This window comes from Lynx rufus, unplaced genomic scaffold, assembly GCF_022079265.1.
Source record: "Lynx rufus isolate CCGP_SWC_20201006 ecotype Redwood Valley unplaced genomic scaffold, mLynRuf1.p SCAF_16, whole genome shotgun sequence".
Taxonomy (NCBI): Eukaryota; Metazoa; Chordata; class Mammalia; order Carnivora; family Felidae; genus Lynx; species Lynx rufus.
In genome coordinates, this window is record NW_025814830.1 from 29,552,605 (window position 1) to 29,572,978 (window position 20,374).

General features: G+C 51.0%; 1 protein-coding gene across 1 annotated transcript in view; it reads left to right on the forward strand.

Annotated features, from left to right (window-relative positions):
- GNAO1 (G protein subunit alpha o1) overlaps positions 1-20,374 on the forward strand; it is a 158,707-nt gene that overhangs the window by 81,738 nt on the left and 56,595 nt on the right. The window contains exon 3 of the mRNA XM_047078424.1: positions 3,181-3,322. Coding sequence (XP_046934380.1) covers positions 3,181-3,322 — 142 coding nt within the window. The remainder of the gene's footprint in view (positions 1-3,180; positions 3,323-20,374) is intronic.

Sequence of the window (20,374 nt, forward strand, 5' to 3'; positions counted from 1 at the left end):
TTCATGTGTAAGAATTTTTCAACAGCGTGTTTCCATTTTATCCCTCCTATCCTTTGTGCCGTCGTTGCATAAGTTTGCTTTTACATATGTAATAAATAACACAATATAGTTTTTTTAGCCTTTTTCCTCTCTTTGCTTCAGTTTGGATAGTTTCCATGGCTGATTGTTCAAGGCCACTAATCTTCTATGAGTTGGTTGCATACTGTGAAATTTTTATCTCAAATATTATATTTCCATCTCTAGACATTCTGTTCTGTTCTTTTTTATATCTTCCATTTCTCTGCTGGTTATGTTCATGTTTTCCTTTAATTTCTTGAAAATATTTTAAATAGGTATTTCTAAAGTCATTGTTAATTCCATCACCTCTGTCACTTCTGAGTCTGCTTCCCTTGACTGATTTTTCTCCTTGTTGTGCATCACACCTTGCTTCTTTGCATAGCTGGGAATTTTGTATTGGGTGCCGGACATTAAAAAATATTGTTAAGTGTCTGATTCTGTTGTCCTGATTTAAACAGTGTTGGACTTTATTCTATCAGGAAATTAAGTTACTCGTGGGTCAGCTCAATTTTTTAAAGCAAATTTTTAAGCTTTGTCAGGGTGGGTCTAAAGTAGCTTTTACTCTGGGGCTGGTTTAGACCTACTACTACGGCATGAGCCTTCTAGGGTCTCTGCTGAGTGATCTAGCTGTTCAACAAGGACTCTCCACTCTGCCTGGTCAGAACTCACACATCTCCCAGCCTTGAGTGAGGTTTGGGAAGTGTTCACCTTATAAGCTCCCTGATGCCTCTTCCTTGCTGAGCCCTTGCAATCTCTCCCTATTCAGCCAAAGACTGAGGAGACCCCTATTCATATATCTAGTGATTGCTCCCTCTCTGTAGATTTCTCTCCCTGGTACTCTGCCCCTCAAATTCCAGCCACCTCAGTCTTCCTGAACTTTGAGCGTTGTCTCATCAACTCAGAAGATCTGTGCTCTTCTTGGGTTCTCCCTCCCTGCGCTAAGAGCTGGTAAATGCCTCCAGGTGGAAAGCCGAGGCAATCACAAGGCTACCATATTTGTTTCCCTTGTCTCCTGGATCACAGTCCTGTACTACTTATTCTCTTGTGTCTGAAACTGCTTGTTTCCTATATGTTGTCCAATTTTCTGCTTGTTTACAGTGGGAACTAGCAATTTCCTTTAAGATCCCTCTGGGGTGCATCAATGATCCAGGCTACATGTACACTCCCTCCAGAAACTTGTACAGAAATGGATTTAGGGTTAATAAAAGTCCATGAAAAGTCACAAGGGTCATTCTGATCTGCTCCTTAGAGAAACCCAGGATAAAGACTCACAACCCAGTATCAAGTCAAATTTTACAACAGGAATTGTTAGTGTCCGTCAACTGATGGATGGATAAATAAAATGTGGCATATCCATACAATGGAATATAACTGGGCAATAAAAAGAAATGAAGTCCAGGGATGCCTGGGTGGGTCAGTCACCTCAGTTCTTGATTTCAGGGTTGTGAATTCAAGCCCCGCATTGGGCTCCACACTGGACATGAAGCCTACTAGAAAGAAAGAAAGAAAGAAAGAAAGAAAGAAAGAAAGAAAGAAAGAAAGAGGAAGGAAGGAATGAAGGATGGAAGGAAGGAAGAGGGAGGGTGAAAGAGAGAGAGAGGGAGGGAGGAAGGAAGCCAGGAAGGAAGGGAAGGAAGGAAAGAAAGAGAAAAAGAGAGAGAAAGAAAGAAAGAAAGAAAGAAAGAAAGAAAGAAAGAAAGAAATGAAGTACTGAAAAATGCTGTACCATGATGAAATGATGAATCTTGAAAACATTATGCTAAATGAAAGAAGCTTATCACAAAAGACCACGTGTTATATGATTCCATTTATATGATATGTCTAGAATAGACAAATCTATAGAAACAGAATACAGATTAGTGATTGCTTACTGTGAGGTGGGGGGTGAGTGGAGATTACTAATAGGTACAGAGTATCTTTTTGGTGGGGGGGCAAAAATTAGACTAGTGATCATTGTTGAACTATGCGAATATACCAAAAAACATTGACTTGCACACTTTAAATGGGTGGATTGAACGGTATGCGAGTTATGTCTCAGTAAAACTGTTTTTAAAAATAGAATTGTTAGTGATTTTCTTCTGTACTGAAGGTAATGAAGGAATGGAAAAGTGCCGTGTTGATGTGGAAGTTTCAGCTCTTATATTGATGTATGTACATACCATAAGTAGTATTTAATTGCGAACTGGAAAATGTGACCAGAGAAGAATTTACACAGTTTTCTTGGGGGAGGTGGTGGCCACTGTTGGGTGTTCATCTCAAAATCCATTCAGTCTTTCCTCGTTACTTCAGCTATAGGAGAACTCTTGCAACGTTTAGGTTTTATCCCCTCTTTCTAGTTTTTTCCCCTACCTGGAACCTGGTCAGCAGTAAGCCCATACCGAGTGACTGCTCTCTGCAGGGAGAAGGGACATCAGGACATGTCTAGCCTTAACTCGACCTCGGAGGAATCTAAGAACAGGAGAGCAGAGAGTATCGCGTGGCCTCTGAGAACTGATGGCACTTTTGTGTCCTCCGTGTCACTATTCAGAGCCACCAGAATAAGGGTGACACGGTAGTTCAATCCCAGCCAGGGATGGAAGAGTAGGCACCCTCCTTCTGTTGGTTTTTCTGTTGTCAGAGGTGACGACGGTTCATTTAAGTGAGTCCTCTTTCCTTCAAGCACTGTGAGTTTTCTGCAAAAGAAAAATTATCATTCATTTGCAGGCTTCTTGCCGGGGTCTTCATCAATGTACTTCTAAGTGGAAATTTAAGTTAAGACCCTGAGCTTTGTTTAAAAATACCAATAGCTAACACTTATTGAGTTCTTCGTGTGTGCCCCTCCTGTTCTAAGCACTTTCAACTATCATCAGCACCTTGCCAACTGATACTGCTGTCACTATAAATAGGGAGTGTAAAGACACTACGTTTCTTTTTGCCACTACTCTGTTTCAGCTTAATTTCAGTAGGTTCTTCCTTCAGATTTTATGGTACTGATGCAGCAGGTCAGTAATTCAGCATCCGGGTCGGACCCAGTCCTCAGCCAGCAAGGCCAGGAGGTTGGCCCCGGGGGCTTCACGCACCTGGCATTCTTGATGCCAAGTGAGAACAGTGCACTCATCAGATCTGTGTGTGGTTTTTCTCTAGGATCATCCACGAAGATGGCTTCTCTGGAGAAGACGTGAAACAGTACAAGCCTGTTGTCTACAGCAACACCATCCAGTCCCTGGCAGCCATCGTCCGGGCCATGGATACTTTGGGCATCGAATATGGTGACAAAGAGAGAAAGGTAGGCCACGGGGCCCATGGGCACCTCAGGGAGGGAGGCTGTGCTCTTTGCAACATCGGCTGCCTCCCAGGAACAGGAAGAGACTGCTGTGTGTGATAGAGAAGGCTAGTCGCCAGCCTAAGCCAGTGTATCAGTCGGCCTGGCAAATACAGTCAAACAGGGGCTTAGGTGATGGGCACACCTCCCAAGCAAAGTCGCCAGCAAAGACAGCAGACACAGAATTTGTTTATTTTGCATATGACAAAGGGTTGGTGACTGTCCTAAATTGGAACTCCTACAACACACAACAGTACTTGCCCTTGGGCAATGAACTTGAACAGAAAAAGCATTTCTCAAACCAAACAAGCACTACCTGAGCACCGTCTCCCCTCCTTAGGAGAACTGTGCTTGCCTTCTTGGGAGTGGGGGGCAGCCATTTGAATTGACTCTCTTTCCTCCTTTACACCTCATTCTTCCAGGTGAGTCTGAGGACCTAAGAGGCTCTCCTTCCTGTAGGAAGTTGATGTCCTGAAATAGGGGTTGTTGGGTTTTTTTGAACGTTTTATTTAAATTGCAGTTAGTTAACATACACTGTAATCCTGGTTTCAGGTGTACAATTTAGTGATTCAATGCTTATAGACAAGGAACTGTTTTTCAGTTGAGTTTCCAGGTGTCTGATAAGTGGTGAATGGAATAAGTGCATAAAAGCCTCTTATTTGCAAACATTTGCATTAACTGTAAGACTGAACCATATACAGCTCTCCTTGGCAAAGCTAAATAAAAGAGAGGAAGGGAAAGAAGGAAAACAGCCTTAGAGAATTCTATCCACAAGTGGCTCTTTGTGCCCTGGTGGGCTCGTGAATCCCAGCAATCCTTTCCCTGTGTCCTGGAAGGTGGAGAAGGGAAGGTGGGGAGGTCTTTGAGCGCCTGGGCCCCACACTGGAGCCTCTGGATGGAGAGAATTAATCTCTGATTACTGTGTGATTCAGTAGTGTGCTACGTACATATCCTGTCTTTGCTAAAAATCATCTCCCTCACAGAGGAAAACTATCCTCATCTGGTAAGTAATCTGTGGCCGACAGCTTTACATGTAAAATTCAATAATTTACACACAAAATTCTAATTCCATAGGGCAGACTCATCCCAGCTCAGGCATTGGCTCCTCCTCCACAGGGGTATTTGGTGCCGGAGGGTGTGTTGAAGGCCAGCCCGGGACGGGGACGACTGGTGCTGGCAGGAGGGCCGGGTCCCCGCCCCCCGCCCCCTGCTCCTCTGAGGGGCCAAGTCCAGCAGTGGTTCTGCAAAGGAGGCACTTCCCACCAGGGGGACCTGCTTTGGTTTCTGTCATAGAACCAGGGCCTGTGGAAAGAGTGGCAATGCTAGGTCTTCAGTCCTGTTTCCGTGACGCATGAACTGATGGCTTTCAGCGAGCCGGGCACGGTGCTGGCTGCCGGGGCTTCAGGAATGAGCACAGAGTGGGTGGTGCCCCAAGAAACCAGGCAGTCAGCGCATACCTACTCAGAGCATCAGAATTAGCCAAGATGGCTATAGGGCTCCATTTGTGTTAATAATAATGGCCACAGTGGTAATTGACAAGCTGTCACTTACTGAGCACCTCCTAGCTGCCAGGTGCTGTGTTAAGCATTTTCTATACATTAACTCATTTTCATTAACTCAGGCATTAAAGCCCAGAGCAGGAAATGCCTGGTGTGATCTTTAGACAAGGACAGGCCACAGGCCTCTTGGCCAAAGAGAGAGCAAGGTGCCCAAATCTCTGTTAACCAAATGACAGCTACAGTACAGAAGGTCCATGTGCCCACAGCACATGCCCTCCACGCTTACATGCACACACATATGCACGGCCCGTGAGATCTCCCAAGGGTATGTGTGTTCACTGCCATGCCTGCCTCCCAACCAGCTCTTCCTCCCCAAAATTCTCCTGCCCTGATTAAAACCCAGACAAGTCATTGTGACTTTGGAATGCTTTTCTCCTTCAGTTCTGAAAGCTCTACTTATTCCTGTGGAATTTTTTTTTCTCCATTTTATTACCCTGAACAGACATTGCTTGGGAATTGGGAGGAATACGATATATCAAGGACTTATGCCAGGGGCTCCTGGGGCCTCTGGGGCTGTGTCTCCTTTGTGACACAAGACAAGACAGTCCTCACGTAGGAGGGCAGGGAAGGTGCCAGTGCAAAGAGAGACCAGGACCAGAGCGGGCTGCCCTGGAGAGTCCATTGGACACGGTAGGGTCGGAGCCCAGTCCTGTCATAGGTGGCACTATGGCAGGTGCCTGACCCATCCCTAAAGCAACTCAGGCTCCTCAGGCACAATCCTTCTGGCTGACAAAGGTCTCCAGGCCCATGGGCACCTCCTCCCTTTGTTATGTCACCTGTGGAGAGCAGAAAAGAAAAATTGACCCAAGACTCAGGCCAAAGTGAGCCAGGCAGCTAGAGAAGATGTTTTCTGGAAGCATGCCAGCATGGATTGCAGTCTGGGAAGCTGAGTGCAGGGACCCCTATACATTAATCTGGGTGGGAGTATGGGGGCAGCTACTTCAGACAGTTTCCCCTGAATCTGGAAGGGACATTTGTGATGAAACTAGGCTATGAGAAAGAGACAGCCATGGGAGCAGAAGGGGACAAAGGTTCCAAACAAGCACGAAGGTCCTGACAGAGGAGTGAGCCTGGCATGTTGGAAGAGAGAAAGCCTGAACTGCACCCTGGGAGAGCGGCAGGGCCCTGGGGTATTGGAATCTTCCAGTCAGGTCTACCTACAGCCAGCCAGTTGGTGGTGCCCAGATGCCCTGACCCCAGATGCTGGGTCTCCAATCTCTTTCCTCTCTCAGGACCCCAGGGGCTGCCCACCTGGAGAGTCTGCTGTTTGGATGTTGTGAGAACTGCCCAATGCAGAGCAGACCCAGATTTGTGTTTTGGCCTCTAAAGACTCCCTCACTCTCTTGGCTTCCCCACCTCTGCCCTCCTCCCCCAACCCATCATGGATTATCTAGAGGAAGACAGCCCCATATCCAGAGCCTCCTTGGGCCAGCCAGCTTTGCACTCTCCATACAGAGAAGCATCTAGAAGCTTCCTTGCTGTACCTCATTAGAACAGGTGTTCCTGACTTCTCTTGGCAGCTGGTTCACCACCTACCCTGGCCCCCCAGTGGAGGGAGGAGTGACTGGTTTCTCTTTCAGCTTCTCTGTCATGTAGACACCCCAGGTCATATGATTGTGCATGAGCCCACTCCTGAAAGAGCCTCTACCTGGGACAAGTAACAGGGATCCCCCTACATCAATCTGGGGCTTCTACCTCCCATGCCCCAGCCACAGAAGACCACAGAAGCCCACAGAGGGACCACAGGGGGTATCTTTGGCCCCTCCCCAAAGATACCACACACTCCCATGCCTCCAGGCCTTGTCTTAGGCCATACCCTGTGCTCCCAATGCCCTTTTCCCCTTCTCTTCCTCCTAGAATTCCTCCTGTTGACTGAGAACCAGCTTAGCTCCCTTCTCTTCTGTGAAGGCTTTCCCTTCCTTCCCCTTGACAGTGAAACTCAGCTCAAGTCTTTCTCTCCATCGAGCATTTACTCACCCACCAATACGAAAATTGGTTGTGTTACTGTTTCCTTAGAAACATGACCCTTGCTCTCTAGGGTGTTCAAAACCCATTTGAGCAGCTAATGAAAGCGGGGAGACTTCCTGTCTGTCCCATGCACATATCTGGGAAATTTTGCCTATAATTTCAGGGGGCTCTGGAACTCATAAAGCCCACGAGGGGAGCCTAGAATAAGAAATCCCTCATAATTTCGGGTCCTTTTGCACAAGGCTTGTGTCATTCCATCTTTCGGTCCCCTCCTTACCCATAAAAACCTGCACAGTGCTCAGAATATTGTAGGTCTTCAGAACAATCCCTTGAGTAGAATGACATTTCTAACTTTCTCCGTTGTCGGAGAAAAAAGGGGAAGTACCTGTAATTCATCACTGAATGAACAGATGTTGGTTGGGTATGTACTGTGGGTAAAGGCTTTGTGCTAAGTGCTGTGTGAGGATTTGGAGGCATGTGAGACAGAGCCTTTAAGGAACTGATCTCGTTGGAAGACAGGGTTCACAAGCTGAATGGCTGGGCCATCATGAGGTGTGGGAGGTCAGGGAAACCCTCTCGGGGAAGAGAGGCTGGCACAGACCTTGAAGCAGGGGTGTGGCTTGATGGGGACTGAGGTGGGTAAGGAAAGGGACTCGAAGCAGCAGGAAGAACAGGAGTAAAGACAGTGGGTTGGTAGCTACCAAAACAGATCTGACGGACAGGGGAGGCCAGTGGCCAGAACAGAGGTTAGGATACTGCAAGGTGTGGGAGAGTTAGAAGATGCAGTTAGCTAGGTCCAGATCCGGGAGGCCTTGGAAAGTGCACCGAGGAGTTTGGGTTTTATCCTATTGGCAGCAGGCAGCTTTTGATAGATTTTGAGTTGGGGAGGGATGAAAGTGGGTTTTTAAGGAAGCTCTCATGATGGCTCCTGTGCGAGCAGGGGGTAGAGGGAGGGGGAGGCACGCTGGGGTGTGAGGTCTCCATGCGGGTTGGAAAGGAAGGGCAGCCAGAGGGGTGTGTGGTGATGAGGGGAAGAAAGGGGCCTGGGATTGAGAAGGCTACTGGGGCAGAAGGGCACAGACCAGAAAACCGGCTGACCAGGAACAAGGCGAGACCTTGGCAGCAAAGTCTCAGGTGGGGCTGGGCTGGGCCCCGTGTGCTAAGTCTCCTTGGAACTCACGGGCTACCTGCTACCTGCTACCCAGCGGGAGTGATCAGCAAGTACATAGATCAGAGAACTGAAGCTTTAGGAACTAAACATGCTGATAATAGTGGCTTCCAATCTGTAAATTCCAGGGCCCAGTTTACACGATTTACATTCATTATCTAATCCTAACACTAGCTACCTGTGCAGAGGGTGCTATGGTTATCCCTACTTTACAAGTGAAAAAAAAATTAGAGAGGCTCAGTGACTTGGCCCAGGTCATGCAGGCAAAATAGGTGCATATTTAATCTAGCTGGGAACCCTGTTGAAGCTGTAATCCATGTGGCTCAGGTCCAGAGCAGAGACCCACTTAAACAGGCACAGCACAACCAGGCAAAACAGATCTTTAAAAAAAATCTCGTTCTTTATCCTAAGTCTCTCTAAAAGTATGCAAAGGGACCCAAAGGGTAACTCTTGCTGCTTTTCTCAGACGTCCTTTTCTGTCCTCCTCATGCCTGCCCCACCTCCACTCTCTCTCTTGAGCTGCTGGCCCCCCAAATTCTGCAGATACCCTTCTCTCCCCGCAGCTTTCCCTCTCTTGGCCTCTTCTTCTCGCTCCCCCGCCTTTTCTCTGGTTCCTTCTCCTCCTCTCTGCCTCTAAGAGGTCCCCTCTCTTCCTCTCCTCTCCCCCTTTTCTCCATCTGTTTCTCGGCTTCTTCTTCCTCGCCCTCCACTTCTCCTTCTCCCCCTCCCTCCTCCTCCCTCCTCCTCCACTCCTGCTCCCTGCTCCCCTTTTCTTCCCTCACTCTCGACCTCCCTCCTTCCTCACCCCCAGCTCATTATCATGTAAATTGTCTTAACCTTTGGAGCAGCCTCTCTCCTCCCTGTGCTTCTGCGTGCTCAGCCCAGGGCCTACATCTGCATCACAAAAGCAGAGAAACTTGGGCCGAACTGGCCTGGACTCCTTGGAAGAAAGGATGGGGGGGGGGGAGACAATTACAGGATTAGAAGGTTCACTTGGACTGATGAGGGGATGGAGAAGCAATCCCGTGTTAACAGATTTTATCACCTGCACATATAAACGTACATAGCATTTACGTGCATATCCGTGTATACTTACATATGTAACATACCTTGTAAACTAGTGGGGCAGGAGAAAGAAGTAATGCCTTGAGCTTGTAGGAGGCTTTATCCAGTTGAAAATACTCTCGTTTTCATTTGTTCACCCTTTGTACATGTGCTTATTTCTCTCATTAAATTATAAACCCCCTGAGGACAGAGTACAGGTCTTGTGTATGGTGCCTGACACAAGAAGTGTTGGATACTATGTTCATATCCCAGCCGTACCACCAGCTCTATGGCCCTGGGTAAAATATTCAGCCTCCCCAACACTCAGTGTTGCTGTCTCTAAAATGGGCATAATCCTAATACCTTCTTCATTCATCTGCTGTAAAATTAAATGAGATAATGCATGCCAAATGCTAAGGAGAGGGCCTGACGCAGAGTTCTCAGCGCATAAATAAGTCTTGTTCTTTTGTTTGTTTGTTTAAAATTATCGATAAAATCTTGATAAATGATCCTGATAGCAATCTAGTGAGGAATGGGCACAGTTGTATCTGCATTTTGCATGTTAGAAACAGAGGCACAGGTACTTAGTTGAGCTGTGCAGGGTCACTGACCTAAACAGGACTGAAGACTGGTGCTGGCAGGAATTGCCGCCTGGGGCTCTTCTGTTCCATCAAGGGGCTTCATTAGAACTGCCCCCCACCAACCTGAGATAATGGCAGCTCTTTGGGGAGGCAGAATCAAATTTCACACTTGGTTTCCAGAATGTCATCAGATCTCCTCTGGTAAAAGAAATCTTGACATTTAAGTCACACAGTGGAGCTCAGAACCCTATCTTTTTTTTTTTTTTAATCAGGAAAATATCGTGGCCTGTCTCCATGACATAGCGCGGTTCACCCTTGTAGTTTGCTTGAATTCTGAAACGGACGAAAACAAGGATGCTCTGTGGCCTGTGTTCTGCCTGAGTTCCCTGGGGCCTGGAGAAAGCTCACTGGTGGTTGTCAGATCTGATGGGGGCTGGGGGAGGCGCAGATGAAGGCCTCCATGTGCCGGTGCCCAAACCTGAGGCCAGGAAGAGGCTTCTGCTGGGAGAAGCCAGAACGCCTGTCACGTGCTGCGCACGAGGCTCCCTGGCTATCCCAGCCCAACTCTGTCCGCCCTGCTCTGACCTTTTGCCTGCCCAGATCAAAAGAGCTGGAAACTCCTCCATTTAAGACCATCTAATTCTACTGCTCCATTTTGCAGATGGGGCAAAATAGGCCCCATCTGGCCCAAACAGGAAAGGGACCTACTCAGGGGATGATGTGGCAGACCCAGGACTAGAACTTCAAGTTTCCGGAGTCACGGTTCACTTCTCTTTCCATCTGACCAGTCTGCCTCAAATTACCCAGCCAATGGGAGGCCTCATTTTCTTTCATTCGGTTGGCCAGTTAGTCATTTCACAAACGCTTACGGAGCACTCGCTTCCTGGCTGACCATGCATAGGGCGGCAGGGTTGGATACAAAGATAAAAAGAGGTAGGGCTCTCAAGCTTGGGTGGAGATCCTGTTCCTCAGATGAGAAGGTAGACTTCTTGATTTCTAAGACTTCCTACAGCTCTGACATTCCAGCTCTATGTGACTCAGTGCAGCCAGGTCAGCTCCTTCCCTGTAGTCTAAAACCACCTCAGGCTCCAGGTTTGGGACAGACACCCATTGTTTAAGCCCTGCCATAAGGAGCCCCACATCTGGCTGCTGAGACCTTGGCCCAGGGCGGCAGCACCAGTCTCGTCCATCTGCATGTTACCCCCATCATTGTGTTCAGTGCACAGCAGGGGCCGGTGGATAGCTGAGCTCGTGAGTGATTCCATTCATCCAGCAGGTGTTCCGAGGCCAAGTGCTGGGCTAGGTGCTAGGGATATGCTTGTGAACCGGACAGACACAGCCCCTGCCCTGAACAGACACACCCGTGGAGGAGGGAATGAAAGATACAGAACACACTTATTTTCATGCCTTCTTGATCTCAATGTTGAGGGCAAAGGTGGCTGGAGCAGCCTCCTGCATTGCCCCATTTATTTGTCCATGCAGGAACTCATGTAGCGGTGGGTCAGACCCAGTCCCTACCCCCAAAGGGCACAGGCAAGGAGGGCAGACACTTCCATAGAGAGCGTTTTTTATTTTCATGAAAGTGCAGCGAGATGAGCCCTGAGGTGGGTAATGATGATGGAGATAATAACAGTGATCTATCAGTGGGTTGTCTGAAGATTAAATGACTCAGAAAGTGTGTGCTCTTAGAGCAGGGCCTTGCACACAGTAGGTGCTCAGGAGAGGTTAATTAACATCAGGATTGTGTGCCTTAAAGCAAAGTGACAGCTATTATAGTTTTCAAAGGTTGCTTCTGCCTGGCAGGTGAAGGGGAGCAGGGAGCCAGGCCTTCTGGGCAGAGGGTGGTGGGAGCTAAATAAAAGTATGTGAAAGAGGCCTGAGAACTGGCATAGGGGAAGTACTGCTTTTGCTTAGTTTCTGTCCTGTTGTCACTTATCCGTCCTGGGGAAACGGTAGGAAAGTCGGAGCAGGCTTGAAGAAGTCACTTCACGCACGATTGGCGTTTAAGGAAGAGGTGCCGCTGAGGGGAAGACAAGGTTTCTCATCTGGGCTTTGGCAATTCCTAAGGGCGATGGTTGAAAACCTTTTTCTGAATCTTGATGAAATGCTAAGCCATTCCCTCTTTTAGTAAGTCTAGTGTTGAAAACACAGCAGGGTTTTTGCTGGTTGATAGAGGATCACACTGGGTCTCTGGGTCCTCCCTGTGGACATTCGGGCGCTGTGGTCCAGGCCCAGAGATGAAGGACATTCTTACAGGAGGTTGGGCTCAATCTGCTGCCCCAGGGCTTTCTGAAAAACTTGCCTTCTGGATGGACTACATTGCTGGGAAAACAGTGTACCTGGGGGAAAGCCCACATTCTTCCTGCCCTGAGGCCTTTGACCCGGAGACAACAGGCCGGATGTGAACACACTCCCTGAGCTGGTTCTTGAAGAACCAGGAGACTGCCATTAGAGTCAGGGACGTGTTGTACGCATTGGATTTCAGGTGGTCGTGCTCTTAAGTGTAATCGGTAAGTGCTTTCCCTTGGGCGAGCCACTCCAAGCTTCACTGTGCACGTTAGCATGTATTTGGCAGCAAGGAAAAGGACAGCCAGCCAACAGCGTCCTAAACCACAGGAACAGCCATCGTTTCCTGGAGAGGGAGGCCCAAGAGTCGGCAGGCCCAGGGCCGTCCAGGAGGCTGCGCAGCCCGGCTTCTTACCTGGCATTGGCCTAGCAGTCAGGGAACTGGAGGAAGCAAAACCGTGGCCTTTTTTGCCACTCTAGTGGGACACACAGGCAGGAGGGGAGGGCAGTTTGGGGATAGCACCAGGCACCGCGTGTGGACTGCCGGGAATTAGGCCAGCATGTGCAGGTGGGTGTGCTGAGGTGATGGGGGTGGCAGCGGGGGTGTCCTGGTGGATGGGGACTCCAAGGTAAACTGTCTTTCCGGGCAGTGGCAGAGGTGGCTCGTAGTTTCTTCTCTGGTTTTTGCCTCTGTTTCCCCACTGTCTTAGTCTCCTCAGGCTGGCATAACAAAAATACCGCAGACTTAAACAACAGAAATTTGTGTCTCACCATTCTGGGGGTTGGGAAGGCCAGGATCACAGTCAGACCGTCTCCTGGCTTCTGATTGTGTCCTCACGTGACAGAAGGGATGAGGGAGCTCTGTGGGCTCATTTCTGTGAGGGGGGCTCTGCCCTCATGACCTCATCTCCTCTCAGAGACCTTCCTCCTAATACCATTTCACAGGAATTTGCAGAGGGGCAGGGACACAGACATTCAGTCTATGGCACCCATGGTGGCTCAGAAGGTTGATGTCCCAAGGGGCACCAGAGACAAGAAAACAGCTTGTGGCGGGTGATTCCTGCCAGGGCAAAGCTGGAGGAAGAAGTCCTGAGGAGGAAGTTCAGTCCAGCTGATCCTGGGTCAGGGCTCCCTGGGCAGAGCACAGCAGTCAGGCCCCCTCAGCCCCACCGTTCCCCAACACCCCAACTTCTCTGTCTCATCGGGTGTTGTCGAGGCCACAGCCAGCCCCAGCCCCCATCTGGCCCCCCCGACATCCCCTCCAAGGCATGCCAAGTGGAGGGGTATTAAGGCCGGGCCACTGCTGTCTTTGCACGTTCACGTGTTCGTTGCCTGTAGAAAGGGGAGTGGGATTTTTAAAAGAAAAAAAGGAAAAGGAAACATAAATGGGAGAGCCCACAGTAACAAAACGCAGTGAACAGTCAGTGAAAGCCACAGGCGATGATGCCTTGCCCTTGCATGTTCTTTGTCTCTATGTCTCTGTGTCTCTCTCATGCTAGCTTACGTCCCCCTCCCCCCGTAAGCCCATCATTACGCTGCTCTGCCGGTGGAAGAATGTTACAACTATGCAAGTAAAATTTCCAGAGCATCCAGACTGACGTGGGTCCCCGCTAATGGCCCTTCCCGCGACTGTCTGGGAGGCCCCTACATTACAACCCTTCCCGTCTCTGCCTGTGAGCCTCCTCTTTGCAGAGGGAGCCTAGTGGATACGTCCTTCAGGCCCAGCACAGTTGTTTTAAGGGGGCAAAGGAGCAACCAAAGAAACCTCCCATCCTTAGAAGATGCAGAGAATGGCTAAGAGAGGCCTGCCTGGCCATTGCCATTTTTTGAGGTCCCTGGCATATTGAAAAATAAAGAATTCCCAAGTCAAGGTCACAAAATTGTGGTATATCTTATTTTTTTTCAATTTTTTTAATATTTATTTTATTTTTGAGAGAGAGAAAGAGGGAGAGACAGAGCATGATTGGGGGAGGGGCAGAGAGAGGAGACACAGAATCTGATGCAGGCTCCGAGCTGTCAGCACAGAGCCCAATGTGGGGCCCAAACCCACGAGCTGTGAGATCGTGACCTGAGCCGAAGTTGGCGCTTAAAACAACTGAGCCACCCAGGCGCCCCGTGGTATATTTTAAATGTGTATGCTTAACAGTTTATCTTGGACCCACCTCAGATGCAATGCAATATAGTCACACTACCTAAAAAACAGCCACAGGATTTGTAAAAATATGAATTCACAGGGTCGTGCCGGCCACGTGTTCCTATAGTGGATCACAGGGGAAAGCTTTATGATAAGCGTTGTCACCTCTCACTGCAGAGGTCTCTCCCTGACTATGTCTATTACCTCACTTGATCCAAGCCCCAAATTTGAGTGCTTTGTGAATGCGCGGTCCCTTCCCGGTGACCCAATACACCGTAGAGGAGACTGTTTGCTAAAATCCAGCTCAGTGGCAGGTGTCAGGGACCGAGAAAGGGCTTCGGTTTGTTGAGGTAGCAGCACCGTGTGGGTGAGACTATGAGTCATAGGCCAGGTGGGGATGGCCAACATGGCATCTCTCTCCCCAGCTCAGGGACCCTGCTCTGGGCCAGGGGAGGGGTGGGGGATGGAACAGTGGGGAGGGAGGTACACAGGTTGTACCACACACAAGCGGTTGGGAGTGGTTTCCCTGCATAAACCAGAACCCATCTGCCCCTCAGAAAACCACACACACACATTCACAGTCTGCTTTACGCAATTTCCTCCTCCTTTGTATTACTTGTGAGGCAACCTACATTGGTCTGGTATCACTGCCAAAGACCCCTCTCTGGGCAAGTTAGGACTCTCTTGGTCACAAGTATAAAACACACCATCAAACTGGCTTACGGGGGAAAAAAAACAAAACTGACTCAGGGATTAAGAAGTCTAGAAGTACAGCTGCAGGTGAGGCTTGATTCAGCAGCTCTGATGACATCCCTGGCTTCTTACCATCTCTCCACTCTCCCTCTGTGTGGTCTTCACCTTAGACTCCACAAAATCGCTCTCTCACTTTGCCAGACCATGTCTACAGCAGTAAAGTTGCTATCTCTTCGCACCACACCTGGCCGCTGAGCGTCCCGGGATGTACCCCCCTGCGAGATGGGGTGCACCTTGCAGGCTCTTCCCTGAACAGCTCCCGAAGTCCTGGGAGTCCCTCTCTCTTGGTGGCCCTGTTGGATCACATGCCCATCCCTGAACCAGTCGCTGTGACCAGAGTTCAGCAGGGGTTAGAGCCGGGCTTTGGAGTCAGAGAGACATGACCTTGAATCCTGGCCCTGCCTTTCACCCCGTTGGACTTCAGGTTGGTCACCTGGCTCGGTGAACCTTAGATTCCTCATCCATAAAGTGAGGATGATAACACTACCTGCCCACAAGATTGCTCTAGTTAAAAGAAATTATGCAGGTTAAGAGATAAGGTGCCTGGCACCTGGTCAGTGCTCAATCAACAGCTATTGTTTTCACCCTCCTCTTACCCCACTTTACTGCCTGTTTGGTGAAGACCCCAATTCTGAAATTGGGGTAAAAAGTTAGTGCTGAGGCCTCCAAACTACTGCAGGTCGAAGAGGTGGCTTCCCCCTCCCCGAAGGGACCTGTTGGCTCTGGTTCTAGCTCCAGGGAGAGAGTCAGGCGCCTCACCCCTGCCCTCTTGCTGGCTTTGCAGGAGTGGAGCTGAGGAGCACAGCTCCTGACCCTGGGCCCGGTGAGGCCCAAGAAAGAAGCCAAACGAGGGAGAGACAAAGAGAGAAGAGGCAGGGCCACAGAGAGAAGGCAGATGGTACCAGGTGACACTTGTCTGGGGAGCACTTGAAGGGGTTCCTCATGAGTGGAAGGGTCACCACGTCAGGTGCCCCTGAGCCAGCGTGAGGGCCTGTGGCCCTATGAACAACAGTCCCACCATAAGCCCCTCCCTGGTCTCTGCAGCGTCAAGTGTCATCTCCCTCTCCGAGGTGCCACGTCCGTCTGTCTCTCATCCACTCATCCATCATTTGAGAAACGTGTGTCGTGACCGTGTGCCGAGCAGAAACGGGTGCTGCCGTCACTGAGCTCAGTCTGGGAAAAGATGGACACCCCTTGAGTAACTCTAGAGAGCTGTGAGCATCCTGGCTGCAGGCCCGGCCTGGCCTGTGCTGAGGACGAGGTGTCTGACAAAGAGCAGCAGAGACCGGCGGGAGGGAGGCGGATGAGAGCAGGAGAGAAGAGGCGGAACCTGGCAGGCAGGTGGAACAGCATGTGCAAAGGTGGTGAGGAGCCCTGACCAAGGGTAAGGGTCTGCAAGAAGGGCGGCGTGACCGGTGCCCAGAGGTTGAGGGGGCAGAGGGGTAATAGATGAAGCTGAAGAAGGAGCCAGGGCCAGCCAGGTGAGAAGAGCTCCTCAGCCACGGAAGGAATTTTGGCTTTGTTCCTAGTTCAGCAAGAAGCCACTGAAGGTTTTCTGTGGCTGCCGGGTGCGGAACAGATAGGCCCCAGCAAGAATGGCAACAGGGAGAAGAAAAGAGAGGCTACTGTGGGCATCCAGGGACAGAGACGGATACGGTCTGTTCCAAGAAGGGACAGGGCCTCGCTCTGGGTCTGCCCACCATCCACCTGACGTGAAACCTTGTGCAACTGCCACGTCGCCCCGCAGGACCACAAACTCCTCCTGCTACACTGCCTGGCTCAGAGCCTGCCAAACCCTGTGGATGTCTGTTGGGCGAGTGGATGAAGGTCCCCCCCAACCCCTGCAGCTTAACCAATGCAGATGGGACCCCAGGCCCTGAGCACAACAACAGCCCTGGCCCCTTCGCTCTCTGCATCCAGGGAGTCCTCAGGGGAACTTCCTCCAAGCTCTGTGCATCCGGAGAGCTATGGCCTCCCCACCCCAACGCCTGACTTCAGCCCCTTCTGGAGGTTCTGGCCTTGACTCCCTGAACCCCTATCCTTGGCCCAGTCTCTCATCAGTAAAAAAGAGATCATTCCGTAATTATGATGATCAAATAACCGTGGACAGGGAGCTCTTGCCCTGCAATGTGCTCCTGCAAACACAGCACGAACATGTTACTTCCAGTGACGCCCACAGGCCCTCCTGGCTCAGACAGCAAGCTCGCGTCACCCAGCACAAGTGCTGGCAGGCCGCTCTCCCTCCTTCCTCTCTCCCGAGTCAGCCCAGGAGCAGCTGACAGCTTCTGGAGGAGACGTGGACCAGGAGCATTTGCACACCCAGACTGCCCTCCCCCAGTATCTCTGCTCCGAGGTCCCCAGGGTGCAGTCCTGAAATAGCTCACTGCCAAATTAGGTCCAGCGTTTCCAGCTCTGTGGGCGCCTCCCCTCCTTTCCCAGCCCTCTGTCTTCCTTCCTTTCTCCTTCCTGCCACACTTCCCTGCATGGAGCCCAGACCAGCTGGTTCCCCTGATGACAACTGGCCAAGGAGAGGAAGGAGCTCTTGGGGCCCCGGGTGCCTGCATAGTTAAGTACCCTGACTCCCGGATCCTCCCCTGCCAGACCCAGGAGTCCTGCTCTGCAACAGGAAGGTGGAGGGTGAGGTCCCTGACTCGTGTCCTCTCCTGGAGGGGACCTGCACCTCCCGGAAGGGAAGCTCTGTGTGCCGTGGGGCTGAGGACACAGGCTCAGGACTCAGTCGGGTACAAGGTCAAAACCGGATCCTCGATTTTCAGCTTTATGACATCAGACAGGTTCCTCACATACCCTAAACTCAGTATCCTCATCTGTATAAAAGAAATACTACCAGTGTATCTCAGGGGCACCTGGCTGGCTCAGTCAATGGAGCATGTGACTCTTGATCTCGGGGTTGTGAGTTTGAGCCCCACAACCTGGCTGTAGAGATTACTTAAAAATAAAATCTTTGAAAAAAAATACCAGTGTATTTCAGTCACGATAGGAGCTTAACCTGCTGTAACCAAGACACAAATAAGACAAAGGCGTTTCTCTCTGGCCTCAGCCGCCCAGATGTGACATAGGATCAGGCCCTTCTGTTCACAGCTGAGATCCCCTGTCACCTTCAGGGCCACTGCTTCCATGTCAGGCCCGAGGGGCTGCACCAGCTACCCCTGCTACCCAGGAGCATTGGGAGAAAAGGAGAGGGGTTCGATTGTTGAAGGCCTTGAGTGTCAGGCCAAGAAGGACAAGTTCTCCATGGTGTGGGCCAAGATGTGTCAGAGCTGGGGAAGAGCCCCTGCCGAGCAACGTCCCACCAGCACCAAGTGGTGGGTAGGATGGCACACGTTCTCGCTGGAACCTGTTGTATCGTGTCGGTTTGCTTCAGATTTACTTTTCATCCAGGCCCAGCCGCTCTCCCCTGAGCCAGAGCATCAGAGCTCAGACCCCCTTGCACCAGCCGCCGTGGGGCAAGCCTTCCTCCAGAGCAGGAGCCCCTGCCTTGCCCAGCGCCTCCGGCCCTTCCTCGGGGAAGCGTCTCCCTGGTGCTTCCTCTCATCCTGCCTCCGCGTCCCTTGTGGTCTGCGGCAGCCCTACGTGAGTGTAGGCACAGCTTTCTCAGTGAGCACTTGCTGGAAGAATCGTTGACACTCTTCTAGCCTGACACTCCTCAGACATCAGTCCCGTGATGTGATCCAGCAAAACACGCTTTTCCTGTCGCGTAAGTTTGAGAACGTGGACCGCATCTCCTCGTGGGGAAGCACAGTGCACACTACAGCATCGAAGGCTCGCCGAGCCCTACGGAAAGGAAGTTTGTGGATGTATGGCTCATCCAGAATTTTCCAGTCCTTTTCTTCTTGTTTGAGTCATCCTATTAAGTTATGTAACCATTCCCTGGAACGTGCGTTCTCGCTCAGGTCCTTCCTTTTACAGAAGGGGAGACAGAGGCACAGTGGGAGGAGAGGCTTGCGCAAGGTCACATCACAGGCCGCGGCAGAGCAGTTTTCCGGACCAAGGGTTTTCTTCCACTTGCACGCTTCTCCCCCGCAAGAACCACGCTCCCACTTTCAGTAACTGTTCCAGATCTTCCTTCCCTGCTCCATCGGCCCCGACCCACGCGCCTTGCCTTGTATCTGGTCTCCACAAACACCAGGAGGGCAGGGCCACTGCCCTCTGCTGCTGTTGCTGCCACCAGTGGGGCACTTGACCCCTGTGACTGAGAGTGAAGCACTGAGCCCTGGGCCATTGATCTCGTTCTTGCCATCCCTGAATTAGAGTGGGTCCAAGGTCATCGCCTCTAAGACTTCTACCCTCGCTTGCACTCTGCTTGTGCCCAGAAGCACAGAGAAGGACAGCCCTGGGCACCTCTGTAAGCTGATAACACCCACCCTGTGCCCACGCTGTTCGAAATGCTGTCTACACGTGAATGCCCTTGGCCCTCCTCTGGCCCCTTTGAGGGCATCCTGTTTCTTGGTGGGACACTGACTGATACGTAGATTCCATTACTGTACTCATTCTACAGATGAGGAAACGGAAGGTCAGAGAGGGGAAGTAACAGTTAAGCCCAAGGTCACAGTGCTGTGGGCAAGGGGCAAGTCAGGCCGTCTGGGCCAGAGTGTGTGCTTATGAGCAGGCAGGACCACGTCCTCCATCCAGGCCTTCCCCCCCCAGGAAGGTCACTGGGAGCCACAGTCGGGGACCAGGCACTGAGCTGTGTGCACAGAGATAACCAGTGAATCCTGGAAAACCGGGAAAGGGCCAGCCTCAGCTAGCCACCGACTGTGACGCCGTGCCACAGCCCCTGGCAGATGAGGCCGACGTGCTGACAGAGCAAGTGTTCTGCCCTCGCTGGCTTCTGGGCCTTGCCAGCCACAGGGGTGAGTGGGTGGAAAGACTGCTCCAGTGTCACTCTCTGAGGCCTGCCAGGAAGCAAGCCCAGAGCACATCCTTGCGCTCCAAGTCCTAGAAGTTTTCAAGCTGGGCAGGGGGGAAGAGAATCAGGCCCCGCCTCTGCTGGGAAAGGTGGGGGAGGTGGGAAAGTGCAACCCCACCGCCTTATCTCACCAGCCACCTAGCTCGACAGGGAGAACAGCTGGTGCGGGGCCAGTCCTCCTCACTGGGACTCTGGAGTCCAAAGGGGCAGGAGCCCAGTCTGCCTGGGACCCCCTTCTCAAGCCACGGGCATGCCAGGCCTCAGCTCATGGCACAAGAACACGGACCCTTCACGGAAGACCCTGGTTCCCCGCCCAGCCCTGCTCCCTGCTGGCTGTGTGACCTCAGGCAAGTCCCTTGTCCTGCGGGGTCCTACAGAAGGAGCAGATGGCCTCTAAGATCTCCCCTCCACCTCCTCCCTCATGTTCGTTCTATAAATTCTAAACAGTTCTATAAATTCTCCTGGCAGAGCTTAATTGCTAAGGTTAGGTGATTGCCAGCACAAGGCTCTTCCCTTGAATCCAAAAGAGAAAGAACCCCAGAGTTTCAAAAGCAGGACACGTGTGGAAGTCGGAGACTGACTTCTCTCAAGGTGGG